This window comes from Dasypus novemcinctus, chromosome 13 (assembly GCF_030445035.2).
Source record: "Dasypus novemcinctus isolate mDasNov1 chromosome 13, mDasNov1.1.hap2, whole genome shotgun sequence".
NCBI classification, from domain to species: domain Eukaryota; kingdom Metazoa; phylum Chordata; class Mammalia; order Cingulata; family Dasypodidae; genus Dasypus; species Dasypus novemcinctus.
In genome coordinates, this window is record NC_080685.1 from 6,566,108 (window position 1) to 6,588,703 (window position 22,596).

General features: G+C 43.2%; 1 protein-coding gene across 4 annotated transcripts in view; it reads left to right on the forward strand.

Moving 5' to 3' along the window:
- The window catches only part of PLD5 (phospholipase D family member 5), a 403,658-nt gene that overhangs the window by 269,793 nt on the left and 111,269 nt on the right, over window positions 1–22,596 (forward strand). For all 4 annotated transcript variants that reach the window (XM_071207354.1, XM_058309472.1, XM_004463321.3 and 1 more), the window contains exon 5: window positions 11,175–11,302. In XM_071207354.1, coding sequence (XP_071063455.1) covers window positions 11,175–11,302 — 128 coding nt within the window. The remainder of the gene's footprint in view (window positions 1–11,174; window positions 11,303–22,596) is intronic.

The window sequence follows — 22,596 nt, forward strand, 5'->3', positions numbered from 1 at the left end:
GGCGCATCATTTCGCCGCACAGGGGTCTGCGCCTCTCCGTCCCGCACAGGTCTGGGACGCCTTTTTTTTTACCAGGAGGTCCCGGAGATCAAACCTGTGCACTCCATATGGTAAATGGGAGCCCAATTACTTGAGCCACAGCCGCTTCCCTTACTTGTATTTTTATAAAGTTTTTATCCAAGCAATAATTCTAAAAAGTTAAAAACACTACAAAAAAGAATCCCCTGCCATATGTCAACCTAGCTCTAATAATTCTTCCTTCCCAAAGGTAGCTAGCTATTTTCCTTAATTTCAGCTGCTGCTTCTGGTATTACTTTCATTTTTTAATGTAACCTACATATAGTGCTCTTTCTTCATAAATTTTTGTTTCAAATATTTGTTTCCTTCTGGAAGCTTTTAGAATCTTGTGTTTATTTCCAATGTTCTGAAGATTTATTATGATATGTGTATGGGTCTTTATTTCTTGACCAAGGATTGTTGGGCTTTTAAAATGTAGAAACTCATATCTTTTAGTTCTTGGAAATTTTATTTTATTGTGTATTTTATAATTTCTTCCCCTCTGATTTTGGTTCTTTATAGAACTACTGTAATTGGACTTTTAATATCTTAATGAAATCTCTAATTTCTTGCCATTTTTCTCATATTTATCACCTCTTTTATTCCCTTTCATGTGACTTTTAGAGTGATCCCCTTTTTCTCCCTGTGAGACTTAGAGATTGTAGCTCTCCCAGCTATACCCTTCACACACCAATTTTTTAGTCAACACTTCAGTGTCTTTCTATGCACTCTGTACTGTTAAACAAATTACCTCATTTGAACTTTTAGATCACCACTTCAGTGCTCAGGGCTGACAGTCGTATATTACATTGCCTTTATTGAATTTTTATCTTGGACTTCTTTAAATTTCTGAGAACATGTTGTTCTTAAATCATTCTGTTGAAGTATCGTCTCCGATGTCCTTAAGGAGTCCTGTCCTCCGTGGCAGCCATGCGGTATTGCCCTAGGTGTGTCTCCTCCTGGTGGGTGGGAGGCAGGTGCAGCACAAGCGGGTTTGCCTCCTCGGTGTCCTGGCAGTTGGGCTGTGTCATGTTCCGGCACTACTGGGATAGCAATGGTAAGGTAAATAGAGTGAAACGGACTTTTCCAAGAAAACAGACCCCCTCCAATGCCACCGCATCTCCCTCCTCCCTGGCAGTGCACACAGAGCTGGCCTCTGGGGGGACCCTCTCTCAGTGAGCACTGGCACTAAGACAGCACCCGCGGGAGGGGGCTTCCAGCCCCATTCCCCATCCTGATGGTTGTAGAACTACTTGTGTGACCTCAGTAGGGAGGTAGGAACGAGACATGTGCGCTGGCCTCCATCTTCCCAACCTCACCTTTTTTTTTTTTTAATTTATTTTTTTATTGACTTTGTAATAATATTACATTAAAAATATATATATATGAGGTCCCATTCAACCCCCCCCAACTCCCCCCCCCAGCAACACTCATTCCCATCATCATGACACATCCATTGCATTTGGTAAGTACATCTTTGGGCACCTCTGCACCTCATGGTCAATGGTCCACATCATGGCCCATACTCTCCCCCATTCCATCCAGTGGGCCCTGTGAGGATTTACAATGTCCGGTGGTTGCCCCTGAAGCACCATCCAGGGCAGCTCCATGTCCCAAAGACACCTCCACCTCTCATCTCTTCCTGCCTTTCCCCATACCTATCAGTCACCATGTCCACTTTTCCCAATCCAATGCCACCTTTTCTATATGGACATTGGATTGGTTGTGTCCATTGCACCTCTATGTCAAGAGGAGGCTCAGATTCCACATGGATGCTGGATGCAGTCCTCCCACTTTCAGTTGTAATCACTCTAGGCTCCATGGTGTGGTGGTTGTCCTTCTTCAACTCCATGTTAGCTGAATGTGGTGAGTCCAATAAATCAGATTGTAGGTGCTGGAGTCTGTTGAGGCTCAGGACCTGGCTATCACATTGTCAGTCCAGAGATTCAAATCCCCTAGATATATCTTAAACCCCAACACTAACTGCAACTCCAGCACATTAGCATGAAAGTCTTATGAAGAGAGATCCCATCTGAGTCCAGATTCATCACACATAAACACCAGTTCCAAAGAGGGGCCATCTGACCTGGTAGTTAACCCCATCTGCCATGGCCATAACTCCCATGGGTCTCTTTAGCCCTCAAAGGAACCAATACCTGGGGGTTGTATCTGCTTTATCTTTCTCTCAGACTCTGCTCAGTTGTGCATAAGGGCAATCCTTCTGACAGCCTCCAGACTCTTTTTTAGAGACTCGTAGCCATATAAACTCATTTCTCCTTTCCATTTCCCCCTTACATTAGGTCAAACAGCCTTTTAAAGTCATGTTATTTTATGTAGACAGGGATATTCTGCTGATCCGCATTGAACCTTCCGTATAAGGTCATTTTCCAGTTGCATCATCAGTTGGTAGTTGATAGTGGTTCCTCGGTGCCAGGGAGGCTCATCCCCGGGAACCTCACCCTTTTTAAACGAGCCGTTGTAGGTGATGCTTTTGTGTCTCAATCTCTCTCATAGATCTTTATGTTTTTAAGCATAACTGAGGAAGAATAATTTGAACATATTTTGTTTTAAACCAATGTTATGCTTTATAAGCCTAATTTTATTCATAAGCACAATGGTTCCTTAAATCAACCATTCCTATAAATAATTGTTAGACTATGAGGAAATAATCAAAGCACAGTATTTCCCTGTAAGCAGAATATTTTTATGTGCTTTTTATTTTTTATTTTATTTTTTAACACTTTTTAAAAATAAAGTGAATAGATCACAAAGAAGGTTGTAGTACAGAATATTTTAATTGTAAGAAAAAGACGTGGGAGAGAGGAGCCAACTCTTAGAAACTGCCCTTGTGAATCCAAATCTATAAACTAAAAGCAAAAAAACTAAAAAACAAAAAGAAAATTTTCACAACATTGTTTTGACGTTTGAGTGGACATGTTGAATTCAAAATGAAATGTTCGTTTCTCCTCAAAAAGTTAAACATAGAATTACCATATAATCAAACAATTCCTTCTTAGTTATATACCCCAAAGAATGGAAAACAGGAACTCAAACTAATACATGCACACGAATGTTCTAGAAGCACTGCTCACAACAGTCAAAACATGGAAGCGGGAAGCGGATGTGGCTCAATGGAGAGAGCATCCGCCTACCACATGGGAGGCCCAGGGTTCAAACCCAGGGCCTCCTGACCTCTGTGGAGCTGGCCCACATGCAGTGCTGATGTGTGCAAGGAGTACCGTGCCACGCGGGGGTATCCCCTGCGTAGGGGAGCCCCATGCACAAGGAGTGCCACACCCCGTATGGAGAGCCACCCCGTGTGAAAAAATCGCAGCCTGCCCAGGAGTGGTGCCGTGCACATGGAGAGCTGACACAGCAAGATGACACAACAACAAAAAAGAGACACAGATACCCCATGCCACTGACAAGAACGCAAGCAAACACAGGAGAACACATAGCTAATGAACACAGAAAGCAGAACAACAGGGGGGAAGAGGGGGGAAGGGGAGAGAAATAAATAAAAAATAAATCTTAAAAAAAAAAAAAAAAGAAACACTACATATTTTAAAAAAAAATGTGGAAGCGACCCAGGGTCCATCAGTGCGTGAGTGGGTGAACAAATGGTGGTATACACACACAGTGGAATAATATCCATCATTAAAAGTAATAATGTACTGATACACGTTACAGGATGGATGAATCTTGAAAATGAACATAACTAAGAATTTTGCTCAGTGAAAGAAGCCAGATCAGAAGGTCACGTATTGTATGAATCCATTTACATGAAATTTCCAGCATAGGTGAATCCATGGAGACAGAATGCAGCCTGTGGTTGCCAGGGCCTGGCGGGAGGGGAGAATGGGGGGCGGTGACTGCTTAATGGGTACAGAGTTTCCTTTTGCAGTTATGAGAATGTTCTGGAACTAACTAGAGGTCATAGTTATACAACATTGTGATGCCACTGATCTGTTCATTTTAAAATGGTGACTTTTAATTCTTGTGAATTTCACCTCCATTTTTTAAAAAGTTTTTAAAAAGAACATGGAAATGGAATTCATTATCTCAAAAGTTTTCTTAATATGACTTACTGAATGATTTGACAGCAGAAATGTGTCATGACAGGTGATTATTACTCCCTGGTGTTCCCCTTCAGCCTTCAAGCCAATGAATGCTAAAATGTTGCTAATTAAATTGATTAAACTGTCCCAGTTAATAAAAAACTAAAGCTCCCCAAAATAGGCTAACTGTGACCTTTTCCATTGTCCACAAAAATGAATATATTCAGAGGAAGAAGCACTTGATGAATGACAGACTTCGGCAAGCCTTGCTCTCGGGAAACATCTGAAAGCCTTTCCAGGAAGTTGCCATTGTTAACACTGGGGCATTTCCCTTTGATACGAGTTTGAGGCTAATTAATAATCTGTTCAAAAGCTGGTCATAAACTCATTTTTTATAATGTTATTAGGGCTGCACTCTATGTGATAAAATATTTTTTTAAAACAAGAGAATGATAAATACTAAATTCAAGATCGTGGTTATATCCAAGGAAAACGGTAGGGATATGGGATCAGGAATAAACACGCAAATAGCTTTAACCAGGATTTTCTCAATCTCAGCAGTATTGATATTTTGGACCAGATAATTCTTTGCTATTGGGGGGGGGGGGGGGGAAGGGGGGAATGTCCTGTGCATTGTTGGATGTTTAGCAATATCTTTTACCCACAAGATGCCAATTACCCCCCCCCCCCACATATATCATTCCCCCCTCTCCCCATGGCTGTGGCAACCAAAAATGTTTCCTGGAGGGAAGAGTTACCGCTGTGGAGGACCCCTGCTTGCATGGTGTTGCTCAAGTTCAGGTTTTCTTAAGACCCACAAGTGTTCGCGTCATTATTGTGTCATAATTTACTCGTAAGTTACACATATCCTTTTGAGCGTATAAATGTACTGCAAAACTTACTAAAGCTGCTGACAGTATGCTTTCAACAGGCAACTTTCTGGAAATAAGCTTGGAGTTAGAATCTTTTAGTTTTCATCATGGGATCCATGGAGAATATTGAACTTTATTTTCCACTTTTTAGCCACAGGGTACTAGAATATTTCCTTTCAGGTAATTTTGCTGAGCGTTTTGACAGGACGTTTATTTTAAATCCTTACAATTTACAACATTAAATTATACAAATTGTGCAGCTAGTTCTTTACCAAAATTCACATGAGGTTTTAAGCCAGAACTGAATATTCTTAGTCAAATATTAAAAGTATACATGTAGGGAGCAGATGTAGTTCAAGAGGTTAAGTACCTGCTTCCCATGTGCGGTCACCCCTCGGGCTGAAGTGTGGTTTGCTGGCCTGGCAGGGGAGCGGCCGCGGCAGGCCAAGCCACTGCCCCCATCATAGGGTGGCTGGTCGGACCCACCGCCACCCCCGAAGGGAGCTCGGCATGGGCGCAGAGTGCCCTCGGGTCTCCCCTTCTCGGCAGCCATGCTTCCGCGGCCGCCCTCCTCCCGGATGGCGCCACACGATGCCTGTGGGGCGGCACCCTTCTTCTTCTTTCTCCCTGCCCAGGCGCAGGGCGGAAGAGTCCAGTCTGCCCTTTTCCCCTCCCCCGACAGCAGCAACAGCCAGGCGTGGGCGGGAAACTCAAGTCTGCCCTCCACCCCAGCAACAGCAGCCACCAATCCCAAAACCCTGCCCCTTCCCCCAGCAACAGCGACAGCCAATCCCTAACCACCACCCCTCCCCCGTCCAGTACCACCCACTGACCTTTCGCCGGCAACCAATCAGAACAGGGCATGGCTTCGACCAATCAGCCTTCCCCAGCCCCTATAAAACTGTTGCCTCTCCCCCAATAAAGTGGACTTGCGTGTTTACCTTGTCTCCGCGGTAGTTCTTCTGCCGTGCGCCCTCCAGTCCTGAGAGCCCCTGACAAGGGCCTGGCCTCCCTTGTCCCCAGTTCATCGCCTGCTTCTCCAGGCGACCCCGTCAGCCGAACCACGCAACCCCTGTGAGACTGACCCCTCGTCCCAAGCGGGACCGACCCCTCGTCCTGAGCTGGACCAACCCCTCGTCCGCAGCCAGACCCCACCACTACTGACCGAGCAAGCCGCCGCACCATGTATGAGGTTCTAGGTTTCATCCTTGGTCCTAGTACCTAAAAAAACATATATATATATATATATATATGTATATATATGTATGTATGTATGTATGTATGTATATAAAAATTACGGGACTTCTAAAATTTTATGGATGCACAAAATAAAGTAAAATGTTACTTAGCTAACACCATAAAAATAACTGATTAAAGAAACAAAACCCCTTCCAGACCAGCTTAAAAAATAATTCTTTATAAGGGTTTAGAAGTCCTCAAGGTAGGAAATGGAGCTGGTCTTGAGGGACTGGACAGCTGGGCTTGCGTCCACTCTCACTTTTCATTGCTCTCAGGAACACATTGTCTTTCTATCTCTTCTCATGTATCTTTTTCTTTTCCCCTCTCTCTTTCACTCTGAATCTTGGCTTCTCCTACTTTTCTTTCTCATGCATTTGGAAAGTGTCCATGTCTCAATGTTGAATTCCCCAAAGAGGAAATCTGATGGGCTCAGCCCGGGCTAGGTGTCTACATTTGGTCCAATAGCCTGTGGCCAAGGGAGGAGCTAAAGAGATTGACAAGGTCCCTTGGCCCGCCCATTCCATGCCATGTGGGCGTGTCAGGTACTGTAAGAAGTATGAGCTGCTCCACATCTAAACTACGTATGATGTCAACTAACAAAAATATCCTATGGAGTTTGTTTCCCCTTCATGAGAGACAGACAGAAGGAGGGAGAAATTCTAGATATAAGGTAGATGCATCTGAATTATATGAATCTGATCATAGGCAGAATTAAACATTTCTTGTCTTCTCTGGAATTAAAATTTTAATTCTTCAGCCAGATGTTTTCTAAAATGTATCCTTACGTGTGCGTCTGAACATTCCAGTGCTAAACTTCCCCAAAGTCATGACAATACTAGTTTTCATATTGATCTACAGAGAACACACATTTCTAGAGATTCAAAAGTGGAACTATAATAAACCTGCAATTTTTTTGCATGAGTACCTTGAGATGATGAATTTAGTTACTGCTCAGCAGATATCTGATATTATTTGTGAGTCCATGATCAAAACTTTGGGAGTTTTAAAGTTGGGGATAAAGAGGCAGAATCACAAATATAGTCATGTCTTGAAAATCATGGAGAATATTGAGGTACTCTGAAATCTAAGTCACTGCAAGTGTTAGGGTCCCTGAAAAAGAACTGTGCTGTATTTGAGATAGTTACTAATTCCCCTGAATGAAATGTGGGGCAGATCTATGATATGCAAGTTTAATGCTGAAAAGGCTTGCTAAAGGAAGGCTCTAGAGAATATGCATATTTAAAAGTGTGTGTATATGCAGTCAGCTTTGTCCTCCAGGGAAGTAACATTAATTTCCCATTCATTGTGGCATTTTCCTACCCAGGAAAACCTTATTAGTTAATATTTTCATTCTTTGTGTTAAAGTTCAATGGAGAGTCTCTGTTAAAGCTCAAAGGAGTTGTCATGAGTAGTTTGGGATTTCCTAGTTTTTAACATTTTACTTCCCAGGAACGGTGTGAAACATGGGATTATCCACACCACTCGCCCTGGTTAATGTGACCCACTGGGACCTGTCTCTTCACCCCAAAAGTGAGCACATTTGTGGCTTAGCCTTCCAGTTAGGAACCTTGGTTTTTTCGCTAATTAGGGCTTCTCAGACATCAAGCAATGTGTTTTATAGAGCAATTACAGGAACAGGTCCATACGTGATTTATCACGTTTGGAATCTAAAACATTGTTTGTATTGCTAATCGCTGCTATTAACCATCAGTTAAACAAGCAGACCCACACTGAAAAGGAAAGGAGGATCTGCTGGAAAGGAGGATCTGCAGAGGGCCGTTCCACCTGCCAACAACATGCAGAGCTCCAGCCCGTGGCCCCGGGGGGATGCTCCTGTTGATCAGCTGACACCTGGGGTCTCTCTGCACATGTGATAGAAGAGAAGAGGCTGATTATCTTCTTGTTAAAATGAAAGCCATGAAAATGAAAAGTGGTTAATCGAACTTTCCTAAGTAAATTTTTTAAAGCTGCTGAAATAAATGTATTTGTTTGAATCAGAACCTCTTTTCAAGCTATTCTGTAATCTTATGTGAATAATAGTTAAAGAAACCACTTTGTATAAATATCTGCTTCCATCCTTGCCAACTAAAACTCTGTCATGGGAAAGTGGATGTGGCTCAAGCAGTGGGACACCCGCCTACCATATGGGAGGTCCTGGGTTTGGTTCCTGGTTCCTCCTAAAGAAGATGAGCAAGACAGCAAGTTGACACAATGGGCTGCCAAGGTGAGCTGATGCAACAAGCTGACACAATGAGATGACTCAACGAGCAGATGTGATGAGGAAACACAATGAGAGACACAACATGCAGGGAGCAGAAGTAGCTCAAGTGATTGGACACCTCTCTCCCACATGGGAGGTCCTGGGATCAGTTCCCAGTGCCTCCTAAAAAGAAGACGAACAGACACAGGGAGCATATAATGAACAGACACAAAGAGCAGACAACGAACAGACACAGAGACCAGACAGCAAGTGCAAACAATGGGGGAAGGGGAGATAAATAAATAAAATAAACCTTTAAAAAAAAACTTATCATGGTATGAAATAAAAGCAATGTTAGTTTGCGTGAATAATGCCATTACCTTAATAAGTGATACATTAAATGCTTTTCATGATAAATGTTTTACAATCAAATGTTGGATTTTAACCCAGCTCTTTCTAATATATGAAAAAAAAAAATCAGGATGAGGATCATCTCTATAAGAAATGATCAAATATATCCTGAAAGTGCATGTGAATCTAAATTCTCTTAAGTAAAATATTGAATAGTGTGCCTGTAGTAAACTTGAGAGATGTGTTGGATATGATTAAATGTATGTCTACCCAGGTGTAAATTAAGATAAAAGCATATACTTTCAGAGACAGATGGGAGAGAGAGAGAGAGAGAGTGAGAGAGAGAGAGAGAGAGAGAGAAAAGAGGGAGAGAGAGAGAGAGAGAGAGAGAGAGAGAGAGAGAGAGAGAGAGAGAGAGAGAAAAGAGGGAGAGAGAGAGAAAGAGAGAAAAGAGGGAGAGGGAGAGAGAGAAAATAGGGAGAGAGAGAGAGAGAAAAGAGGGAGAGAGAGAGAGAAAAGAGGGGGAGAGAGAGAGAGAAAAGAGGGAGAGAGAGAAAAAAAGAGGGGGGGAGAGAGAGAGAGAGAAGAGGGAGAGAGAGAGAGATGAAAGAGGGAGGGAGAGAGAGAGAAAAGAGGGAGAGAGAGAGAAAAGAGGGAGGGAGAGAGAGAGAGAAAAGAGGGAGAGAGAGAGAGAAAAGAGGGAGGGAGAGAGAGAGAAAAGAGGGAGGGGGAGAGAGAGAGAGAGAAAAGAGGGAGAGAGAGAGAGAGAGAGAGAGAGAGAGAGAGAGAAAAGAGGGAGAGAGAGAGGAGAGAGGAGAGAGAGAAAGAGAGATCCTAAGTAGGGAAGTGATAATCCACAAACCACAGCAGAAAAATACTTTTCCAGATCTGTCATCAGATCTTTTTAGTTGATTCTCCTAAGCTCATGGAAGTAGTTTAGTCTGTGTTGCTGCCGGGTGCGGTAAGTAGCAACTGCGGTCTCTCCACAGGTGCACACGTGGCTCCGCTGCCTTGGTACAGGGAGCTCTGGCCTGGGTGGAGCTGTGAGGCTGTCCTCTGTCTTCCTGGTTCTTGGCCGGCTCTTGGGGTCTCCTGATGCCCCCCATTGCTGATCTCTTGGATGCACAGTGCCTCCTTGATCTACGAACCCCTCTCTGTCTCTGATCAGGAACGCAGCAGACGCTGATCACTGTAGATATTATTCTTGAATGTGAGTGGCATTGACTCCATCCCTCGAGGATTTTATCCCTCATCTCCCCCAGCACAGCGTCTGGCTGCGAGAGGGCCACTGTGCCCCAGTAAGATGCCTGCGGGTGGCAGCAGTGGCTGTGGGCTCGGTGTTGCCCCGCGCGTGGGCCAAGAGGCTGGGCTTGCAGGGGGCCTGGGCGAGACCCCACGGGGGCGTCTGGGAACTGACGGAGTGCCCACGGCAGCGGCTGCTCACGGGGGTGGGTTTTAGGCGGAGGTAGTGAGGACCAGCCGGGGTTAGCCAGGGCAGGATGAGAAGGCAGGTGGACACGCGGCTGGAGGCACCTGCTGAAGGTGGCGTCGGAGGCGAGCACAAGGTCACCTCCGCACTGGGGCTTTCAGAGACAAGAGGCTCCTTCGCCCAGCACTGGCCAGTTCAGTACTGTTAGGGGAACTGGAGAGTCTCCAAGGACCACGGCCGCGCTTTGTCCGCTCAGGACCACGGACAGCTCTCCGGGGGCTGCCGCGTCCTCGGTAGGCTGGCAGTGTCATTCCCACTTGACCTTCAGACTCTGCTTTGTTGGTTTTCCCCATGGTCTCTGTGACCTAATGAACCTCAAGGTTGTATCCCATGAGGCTTGAGTAATCCTTCCCTCGATTAAGGCCCATCAGATAAAGAAAGGACAGGAGAGGCCAAAACCAAAAGAAACAACGAAGGGGGGAAGTGAAGCGGTATGGGCACGTGAAAGGATGAGAAGCATACACAGAAAGAGGAAGAATGCCAATTTTTCCTTGAGGAGAACTGTAATAGTCAACAAGAGGGACCCTTATATTTACTGGAAAATTGTATTAAAATCATGCCATAGTAATAAGAAAAGAGTAGTGAGGCACCTGTCCAGCCATGTGTATTTTAAATGGTGGAACCAGCACCTGAAAACAGATCTGTCTGACTTTAGAACTCACGCCCTCATCCCTGTGCACAGGCCCTCCTCTGTAGATACATAGAAAAAAACCTCTTTTTTATTTTTTTGTAGTATTCTTCTTGGGAAACGAGTCAATCCCTGAGGGACGCACCAAAACTAATGCAACTGTGTGGCTGCCCCCAAATGCCAGGTGTGGTCTGGGAAAACCCATGAGTGTGGCTGCTAGGAGAGGGTGGTTCCAGGCGGGGCCTCGAAGCAGGCTGACCGGGCTCTCCTTGTCCCCTAGGCGCCGAGGTGACGTACATGAACATGACCGCCTACAGCAAGGGCCGGCTCCAGGCCTCCTTCTGGATTGTGGACAAACAGCACGTCTATATCGGCAGCGCCAGCCTGGACTGGAGATCCCTGGGACAGGTAAACTGTTTCTGTCACGTGAACTCAGAGTGCTCGCAACACCCCGCTACCACCTCCGCCGTGGCCGGAGGGGCCAAAAACTTTCATCCTGTGTTATTTTTATCTGTGCAGGTTGAATAAGGGGATGTGAAAGGATTGGTGGCATCACTAGTGTTTGATGTGAAATGATCAGCAGTTCCTTATCAGATCGTCTTACCGAAAAGCTTCAGTTGCTTCAAAGCTTTTGTAATTCAGCTTCTCCCAAATTCTTTAGAGCAGCTTGGTGTGTATTTTATACTACCTAGATCTACATTTTCAAAATGATGGTCATATAACCTATGGGACAAAGGAAACACACAAATTCAGTATAAGATTGTCTATTTTAAAACAGTAATTTTTGCTGTCTTTCACTTAATAACTTTTAAGATAAAGATGTTAACATTTGGGGAGCAGATGTAGCTTACGTGGTTGAGCTCCTGCTTCCCATGTGCGAGGTCCTGGGTTCCATCCCTGGTATCTCCTAAAAGAAAAAAAAAAAAAGATGGTAGCATCTTTCTCTTTACAAATAATTAACTTTAAAGATCTTGAAATGATGCTTGGAAAATCTTGTAATTTTCATGTATTTATTTGTGCTAGAAGTGATCTATAGAGGATTACAAAACCACCATCTTATTGTTAAGCAGTGGCAGGAAATTGCTGCTATTGAGTGCCTAGGAAGACTGGCATTCACCCCACAGGGCCCAGACGACGTTTCAGCTAATTTTTAAAAACTTTTTTATATGGAAGTAATTGCAAACTTACAGGACAGCGGCAAAATATTACGGAATCCATCCTGAGATCTCCAAAACCTCCCCGCCCATATACCCAGATTTAGCTGAGCTCCGTTAACACTCAGATCATGGACTTGGTCAAGCGAGTTCCACGGTGCTTCTGCTCATTCTGTGTGGGAAGAAAATGTTCATGGGCAGGTGCATCTCTGACTGTAGCCCTGTAGAGAAGGATGGTGCCACTGGGCAAATCTGAAAGAGGATGGAATGCTCTTTGTTCTGTTAGCTTCAGACCTATAAGTTTGCCTTCTGATTTCCAGTATTCTCCTTTTATCCTGCTACACACACATACTCCATGTGTTTCCAGTTTTACATTGAGGTAGATAAAAGTGCTCGGGGTGAAAGAAATATACAAGGGACAAACTAAATACCAAAAGTCCAATTATTTCCCTCTCCACGGAAGAGGTGGTAGCAAGGCAAAATACAGTTAACCCAAGGTGCTTGGCTTCTGGTTTCATGCTCAGAGGGCAGGAAATGGACTCCCGTCTCGAAGCTCAAACACTTGTTGATTCAGATACAACAGTCCCCACTCCAGCTAAGAGGGCTGGGGAGCCACTGAAATTTCCCATGATCTGTTTTGGATGAAGAGGTCCTCAAAAGATGAAGAAACATCATTCATTCTATATTCTTTATTTGCACAGGAAATTAGAAGGTGCTTGCTACCGATATGAAAATGATCCTGTACAAAATAATAACAGCAATAATAATGAAGGTAATAATAACTAGCATATATTGAATGCCAGGTGCTGTTCTAAGCCATTGAAATAGATTGTTTAATTTAAACCTCACAGTGATTCTATAAGGTAAATAGGTAAGTCCATCTGAGCCCAGAATTGATTTCGATATTAAATCTTTTAAGCCAAGGCCTTCCAATATTAATCTGATACCAAAAATATCAAGTTTGATTCTGTATGTCTCATGTCTGGTGACCCTACAAACACACATATAAAAAACACTAATTATTACAAATTTGGCTTACCTCAAGAATAAGAATTAAGGCAATAATAGTATTAAGCCTCATTAATTTAGAGGATTTTTGAAGAACTAGTTTTATTTATAGAAATTGCTGAGTTTGTCTTTTGCTTTGTGCTTATTAATACAAAGAGCTAAACACATTAATTTTCATTATCTCCTATAAAATATAGATAAAATTGATTCTATAACAATATTGATTACATGCAAATTATGCTAAGTGGTTTTTAATTTGAGCATAGTTTGCTTTTCTTAGCAAAATGCACTTCCCATCACCAATTTATTTCTTTGGGTACTAACTGATATTAATTGATAGGGTCTAAAATGTTGTGAATTGCATTTGAGTAAGGTTTGAATTATTGAGGTTTTAATGACATTTTTCTCCAAATTTTTTGAGGAATTTATCTTTATTTTTTCTTCCTCCTTTCTTTAGGCATACACCACACACACACACACACACAAAGCCCTATGTTCATACACAAGTGCTAGGCTCTCTGCTTAAGAATCATTCCTTTTTTTTTTGTGGCTATTTGTTATTTTTTGCAGCTCTTTGTTGTTGATGAGAAAAGTAGGTCAGTCCTTTAAACGTACATTCTTTACCTTTGTGGTCATTTGGGTATTATTTCCTTTTGAAATAGATCATCATTGTGAAAATATGATATTTTTCTCTCCTTAAACACCTTAAATTCAGACTAAAGATAGATTGCATCCCCTAGTATTCAGAACAAGACTCTCAGCTATCTTATGATGACCTTTCCTTGCTCTCCCATCCCTAAATGGTAGGTAGTTTCCCATTATATTACAGAGAACAGTGCTGTCCCTGAGTCAGGAATATGTAGGAAAGCACCAGAACCCAGTTCTTCATTTCACAACTAATTAAACTCCTTCCTGAGGACCAGTCAAAGCCTGGAATTCATTTAATGCCATGCTCAGTAGGAGCTGGAGCACTGCAACCTCTCAGGTAGACATTGCATGCGTGCACTCTGCAGATCTACCCAGAAGAGACACCCCTCTGGCCCAGTCACGTGGTTTGGTTGGCCTCAGCCACAGAACAAGAGGGAGAATAAAAGGGGTGGATTTTTAGGTGCCTGTCCTTCAGCTCGATGCTCAAGTCTCTGTGAGAAATGCTGGAATAATACAAAGTGGTCCAACTACAAACCTAACTGGATTCACATGATGGCTCTTACGTGTGGAATAACTCTAATGCATGTATTTTTATAATCCACCATAAATCCATAGGCGGGGAAACCGTGAAAAAGTGCTGAGCACTCCAGATACGCCCTTAAAAAAAGAAGAGTGACGCAGAATCACACTTGACAGATAATTGATGGAAGCTCTCCTTGGAGAGACCAACCTTGGGTCAGTGGAGAAAAGGTCGAAGGGTGTCTGTGTTCACCCATCAGTGATTTCAAGCCATATGGAACTACGTTCTGGCGGTTGCAAATTTAATAGCAGTTTAAACATCCTAGGGTCAGGGAATTGTGGGGACATGGATTGAAGAAACCTTTGTGTCATTCTTTCCAAGAGTCTACCGTTTATGTGTGCCAAGTTATGATTGAGTAGCCTGATAGACACCTCTTCATTTAATTGACACAGCTACCTAAAGGTAGATATTATCTCCATCTTCCAAATAAAGGTAATATTGGGAAAGTAAAAGCAAAATAGATCCTATCGCTACTATTGCCTTCTCCGTAAGAAGAAAGCATGCTCTAACCTGCGCAGGAATTTAGCAGTTGGAGATGATTTTCACGTTCTTAGGTTGGCAGAATCTGAATCTTTCATTTCTAGTAATTTGGCACACAGATATAAATCAAGCCAAAGTATCTATTTTCTCGTCTTTTGGCTGCTAAACCTAACTCTTTGACACTAAAATGAATCCCATTGCTCTTTTCTTCACAACCTTTCCTGTTTTCCTCTTATAAAAGATGACCTCCTTTGATGGGGTAGGAAGGGGCAGAGTTTAAAACCCTTGCACATGAGCATTTACCATCCCATTAGCTTCCCCACACCTGTATGTCAACTGCTAACCTCCTCAAGCCTTCCCTTCAACAGCACCACCTTTCTCCTCTCCAAACACGTGCACAAATACCCGTTCCCCAGCGCTCTTGGTATTTGCGATCATGTTATATAACACTTAATCATCCCTCTTAAATTAGTTTACCTTTCAAGTATGCTGGGTGATGTGGGATTTTTCTTGGTCTCCCTCAGGGTGACAGAAAACATTACACAGCAGGGCCCCATATATTAGAACAGATTTAATTTGAGCCAAGTTTCATGTGAGGCAAACAATTACCCAAAGAATTGTAATATATTTTCCTAGTGTCAGATTTCAACCTCTTTCACCGGCTTTATATTTTGTGAAGTTTTGCAATGGAAACCAAGATTGTTGCTATCAATCATTGCCTTAAATCTATGGTAAGGTGAAGAAATAATAAAGCTAGTAATAATAGTAGCTTCAATGCACTGATGCATTGAATCAGTTAGGCATTCTTCTAAGCATTTCAAGAGTATGAATTCATTTAATTCTCACAATAACCTTTTCCTTTAAGTGCTACTATTTTCACCTTATTTTACAAAGGAAGAAGCCAAGACACAGATTCGTAAGTTACCCAAAGGCAACACCCAGAAAGTGACAAAGCTACGAGTCAGTCTCACAGTCCATCTCCAAGACCCGCAGTCTTATTTCAATGTCACTAATTTAAAAAAATAAATTACATTATGAAAAATCATTTTTTCATGATCTTTCTGTGGTGCTAATCTATAGAGTTCCACTTGCCGTCCCTTTTTTTTTTTTTTGAGAAAATTTGACCACATAATTCATCAAGAATCCCTTCGCTCCTTCCCGTCTTTCCAGTTGTGAGCCTGTGATGGGCATGGGGACCGTAGAGTGACGCCTCCTCTTGCTCAGTGTTTGAGTTCCACAGCTCACGGAAGCTCCGGGCTGAAGTTCAGAGACTAGGAAGTACATATGTGTTTGCTAACATCTTCCCCCCCTCTCCGATAGTTAAGGATGCTCCCCTAGACGTCATGGCCAGGGGGAGCCCTGTGGGAAGATGGAACACAACCACAGGATATCCCACATAGGGGTCTGCATTTGTGATGCTCAGGAACTCCTGAAAGCACCCTGGAGGAAGTGAAGTATACATCCTACCAAGCAAACAAAAGACTCCAACCAGCATGCGAAATGGAGAGAAAGGACACAGCAGTCATCAAACCACAGACCTCAGTAGGTGACCAAAATACTAGAAGCTAGAAAGGAGAAGGTGAAAATAGTGTGTTTAGAGGAACTCATAGTTATAATTTTTCAAATGAACCCTCTTAAATGAACTAGCAGCTGGGGGAGTTGATAGTGAGGTCCCATAGATTCATCGGTCACAAAAATCTGCCACACTGGAGAAAAGAGATTTTTTTAAGAACGTATCTTAAAAAGATTAGAATAGGAATAGGCCTATTTAAAAGTTGTTAAAGCTCTGCTTTATCCTGGAAAGACCTAACATCTTACAGGAATGTACTAGAAGAGGCCAGCTCTTGGTGTGCACAGACTCACAAACAGTGAAACGAGTTCTTCCCGTTCCTGCAGCCACGTCCATACTGGGGACGAACGAGAAGTGCCTGGAGGTGGGATGCCACAGGGGCTTTGCTCCTGCCCAGCTTCTTCCGTAATTTGGGCAGAGAGAGCAAACTTACCAGCCAGAGATTCGTTTGGTATCTAGCATCACTGGACTATTTCATTTTGGAACATAAAATTAACTTGGAGAAGCAGTCCGGTGCTTTCTAAGGTGTGTTTCGTGAAACCCTATTTCAGTGAGATAATCATGGTATTACCTGAGAAAAGGATTCTGCACTCCATACAACTATGGGTTTAGAAAACTTAAATGGGTTTCTTTACTACGAGACTCCTCTGATTCTACTCTACTAACATCTCTGTGAATGTCTAAGAAGACCATCAAAGCTGTGAGACCATGAAGTACTTTCATGGTTAAGTTTATGGGTCTCTCTTGGAGTATTCCCAGAAGCTTCCTCAAATTCTGATCTAAGTCAACCCTACAGCCACCCCATTTCACCAATGAGAGCACCAAGGCAGAGGATGCTACGTTTTATACCCACCTACCTTCCTTCCTTTACGGCAGCATCAGGATGATCAGGTTTTAGGACTCGGAGGCTACTGCTCTCCACCACAACTCATTTCCTTACGAAAATTATGTAATGCCAAACCAGTAATTGTTGAGCTCTCTTTCCTTAGCAACAAAACAACTGGACAATTGACAAGCCAGGGCTTGGCCTCCGTGGTAAAGATATTTGTTGCACATTTACTATATTCAGAAAACTGTACTACCCATGGCAGAGGGTTTTAAAAATGACATAAACCCACAAAAATTTTACAGTCTAGTTTGAAAAAAATACTCAGGCCCTTTGTAAAGTGAACATAAAACAGGATATATGCCAAGCACGACTGGGTACAGAATTGTGCAAAAGGAAAACATGGGGCCCTGGGTAAAAATTTATGGAGAATTTCAAGGCGGCACAGCAGAACATTAAACCAAGACTAGGGTCCTTCTAAGGGCAGGGCCCTCAGCGGGGGCCCCATGTGACTGCATGGGGTACGTGCCCGTGAAGCCCACCCTGGCCCCAAGAGTGGGGTCAGCAATAAGCACTCGGGGACTAAACTCTGCGACTCCAGAGTAAACTAAACAAGGACAGCCACCCAGGAAGATGGGCCTTGAGCTGAGCCCCAGGTGATGGGTGAGCTGGATGCGCCCACTCGTGCGGGGGAAAGGGATTCTAAGTGAAAGGCACAGAGTGAGTGACGACACGGGGTTGAGAATGAGGACAGTATGCCAGAAGATCTGTGAGCAATTTCCTGCGGGAGCAGAGTGCTCCAATTGGAGAACACTGGGAGAGGCAAGGGTGCGCTTGGGAAGGGTGGCGAGTGGCCTCAGTCCAGTCGGCTATGAAGATTTCTGATGGGGGCAATGACCGGGAAACACTGGAACCATCTAGAAGAGGTGCACCAGATGAGGGGACGGAGGCGTCTTTGCTTGGATGAAAGATGGAAATGAGGGGTTCATGCTGTGATAGGGATCCAGACCTGAAAAGAAGCTGCGAAGGAAGAGACCTGGCAAAACTGTGTCACCAGAGACTGATGGCTGTGAGCAGTGAGCCAGAGGGAGCAGCTGGCTGCCTCTCCAGAGTCTGGAGACTGTCCCTAGAAAAGGGGCTGTCAGCGGCCAGGGGCAGTCCTGCTGTCCAGTGAGCCGCTGGAGAAACAACAGAGATTGACCCTCATCGTTGCTTTTTCAGTGATTGCTTGAGCACCTAAATCATAACAGTTCTTTACTGACCCTAAAGCTACTGATTTCTTCCCAGTTGCTATTTCTGACAATACCCCTTTGGTGGGCGATCGATAAGAGTCACTGTCGCTCTTCCCCGCCAAGCCCGCTCTGGCCTTTCGAGTCTTCCTGCGGTTAGAGCTATAGCCTGACATTAGCAATGAGAAAGGAAGCTAAGGCCTCAAGGGTCTTTGATTCTCACTTCTTGTCCCTTTTTCTTTTGATTAAAAGAACAAAGGACTAAGCTGGAGTTTTGAAGACCAGTTGGCATGCCAGTGGGCAGGAAGAGGTCATTGTTTTCTAGCACATCCTGTCATCCTTGTTCAGTGCTAGCACTGAGCTGACATTTTTCTCAGAATTCGTGAGTTTCCAAGGACATGTCTTAGCTCCTAGGAAGTGGCACATTGGCCCGTGCTCAATTCAGGTACCTAGACATCAGAAGTAAGATGAAAATGGTGCGAAGCAAAAAGCAAAAAAGCAATTCAACAGCAAATACAAGAGAACATAATTAATATTCTCTAGGAAACATGTAATGAGGGAACACAAAGGATTAAGTCTCCCTATATTGATTTAAAAGATTACCTGGGCTGCTCAGAAATGTCATTTTTGTTTGCATATGCATTCTAAAGTAAATGAGGGGGTGGAAGTTTCTATTTTTTTTTTCACAAAAGAAATGTATTAGCATATAACAAAGTTATGCATATTTACAGTAACAAAAGTTGTACATACTTTCTACATTTTTAAAGTAACAACATGGCAGATAATATTGTTCAATGGAGGCATAAATAGGAAATTCTCTTTCCTCATTTCCATGGGAGACATTCTCACAAAGCAGGTTTTTGTCTTTTGTAAATAGTCTGAATTTATGCCGTTAAGTAGAATAATAAGAGCATCATTTGAAGTCTCATGCTTGCCTTTCCGAAGATGAGATTTTGCCAGTAGGTCATTCCCAAGTGAAACTGACTTCCAAATTTTTTTCTCATCTGCCCCCTTACCCCCTAACTGAATACTAAATATGCTCTAAATGGCATGGTCATCTGAGATAGCTGTAACAGCTCTTTTTTTTTTTTTTGTCTTTATTTATTTTTCTAATATTACATTCAAAAAATATGAGGTCCCCATATATCCCCCACCCCCTCACCCCACTCCTCCCCCCATAACAACAATCTCCTCCATCATCATGAGACATTCATTGCATTTGATGAATACATCTCTGAGCATTGCTGCATCTCATGGTCAATGGTCCACATCATAGCCCACACTCTCCCACGTTCCATCCAGTGGGCCATGGGAGGACATAAAATGTCCGGTAACTGTCCCTGCAGCACCACCCAGGACAACTCCAAGTCCTGAAAATGCCCCCACATCACATCTCTTCCTCCCACTCCCTACCCCCAGCAGCCACCAGGGCCACTTTCTCCACATAACAGCTCTTTAAACAATATGTCTCTAGATCTCTATCTTTGTCACATTTTTCCCCCTAGATGTAATCTGAGTTTGCCAAAGACTGCCAATGCAAAGTACCAGAAATGGATTGGCTTTTATAATGGGAAATTTACGAGGGGTAAAAGCTTACAGTTCCAAGTCTGCAAAAATGCTCAAATCAAGCCTTTTTTCCACCAACGTCAACTACCGGTGATCCTGGGGTCTGCCACGTGGCAAGGCAAGATGGCAGCCAACCCGTGCCAGGGTCCCTGCCTTCCCCTCCAGGCCTGCTGTCTCCCAGGGCTCAGCTGGGGGTGGCAGGCATGGAGCTTGTCTCCTTCCAGGCCTCCTCTCTCAGCCGCAGCTGCTCCACTTTCTCCCCAAGCCGGGCGATCAAGCATGTGGCTCTTCTCTTCAGCCTTAGCCAGATTCACAGGCTCAGATTCTTGTGGGCTTCATGCCTCTGCTCCGGCTGCTAGCAATCCCGGAGTCCTCTCTCTCACATGGCAGAGTCAAAAATGGCAGAGCTTCCTTTTCTGTGTGTCTCCATTTATCTAAGTCTCCAGTAAGAAGGCAGAGACCCAACCTCAGTCCTGCCTCTCTGATGCAGTCCAATTAAAACCTGGTCAAGTGATCTAATCAAGGTCCCTTAGCTGCATCTAATGCAATCAAAGGGTCTCACACCCACAGGAAATGATTACTTAAAACATAATCTTTTGGTGGGGGGGAGGAGGGGTTCACTAAATCAAACTGTCACATAGTCCATTTGGTTAAAGTCTGTCTTAAAATATTATGCCCAAAATTCAATACAATTCTTTGAGTAGCTTCTGCTTTATGAGCTCTTCTAGTCATCTGGGCACTAAACTTCTGAAAATAGAAGCTAAATCTACATTTGTTGTTTTGCCAGCCTCATTATTTTTGTTAATTGTTACTAGGCTGGCTGGCTGACAGTATAATATAATTTTTAAAGGCAGGCAGAATTGAAATTGAATTCTTTTCTAGCTCTTACCAGTGCTATGACCCTGAGAAAGTTAGTTCATCTTCCTGAGCTTCAGCTTCTGACCTCAGAGAATTGTTAGGGAAGCAAATGAGAAACGATGCCTGTGGCCTGCAGCATGGCCTCTGCTCAATAAATTGTAGCCATTACAGTGGATGACAAGGAAGCCTTTTTCATTCACTAAGTTATCTAAGTCTATAGATCAGTGGAATGCAAGAGGTGCTAGTGTTCAATTATTTTCTTTGGCTGAGATTTCGCATATCCTCCAGGTCCCCCGTGGCCTGCTTAACAGTGCAGCTGGGTGGGTGCGTGGAGCAGGAGCTGTGTACATCTGAAGGGTGGTCTCTACTGTCTTGCCACAGAGGTTTATTCTATCTCCCGTGCTTGTTCAAGACCATCATCAGTGATAATACCTGGAAGGCAATTAATCACATTTTCAAGGGCACCAGTCTAGGAAAGAGTACTAAAACTGTGTTTACCTGAAACAAGACTTGGTTCAGGGAATTACTAAGAGGAAACTGAACAGAGGTAAACAAAGCTTTCTTCTTAATTCTTCCCCCAGCCTAATTCCCCACAGGCTGGTTATGGAATCCCAGATAGGTATCTGGGAACCTGATTGAGCCCCAGGATTGGTGTCACCTGACGATGGCTTATCACATGACATCCCAGCACTTACTTCAGCGCCTGACACCCATTAGATTCTTACTTTGTTGCTATTGTTGTTATCCAAAGAATGCATGAATTAGCAGGCAAGGGTGTGTTCAGTAACCACGTCAGTCTTAAAGCCATGTCATATGAGGACTGGAACCAAAGATTGGGATTTATGGGAAAAGGGATGTGCATCAATGTAAATAAGACTTTCCTGACTCTGAAGCTGTTGAACAATGGATAGGACAACCTGGGCTATAGTTCCTGGTCACAGGCAGAGTCCAAGCAGGGCTGGATGATACCTGCCCTGAGATTCAGTGGAGGGAATGTTCTGGGGACTGAAAACTGTTCAGTGTTTCTGGACCATATATTAGAGGACTGAAAGAGATGGTCAGAGTTGGTAGCTGTGGTTTTGTCATCACAGCTTACACATTGTAAGTGCAATAAATACTACTTTAAAACCACATAATTTTATTTTGTTTTTTAACGTTGGGGTAAAATTCTAATTGGTAAAGCTTGTTTAACAAAGACTTTGTTTCCGTCAACAAAAAAATTATTAGAAATGTTTCACTGGAATTCTTTGAGGACTTAGCCAGATCTTGGAAATGCATTTACTGTAACAACTATATTAACAAAGATTCACTTAGGTGCATTTTATTGCCCCATTTTTCATCCTTCGTGGCTTTCATGTTTTAATTGGAAAAAAGTGGAATGTATTATCTTGATACAATGACTTTGGAGAATACTACTCTTATACCCATAACTCATTCTGCATACTTCGAGTGTTACAGCTTAAGCATCCATTATTATAATTAGCTGTCATTTCAGTCTTTTACTGTTGAACTCACCAAAATGTTTCTGTCATAAATTTTAAAACCTTTTCTGAAGCCTTAATTTCCTCAGCAAACTGTGTATAGAAAATAAGATTCATTGCCCTGCTCAGTTTTAACATGACCTTCTCAACCACCACCCACAACTGCTAAATTATTTCTATGTTGATTTAGTCAAAGTTGAATGCACCACATTTGGACTTTAAGAACAGCCTAAAAATACTCTTCTACTTTTGAATTGCCTGGGGTGCTAGAGCTGTATCTTCCAGAAATTATGAGTCTGAAT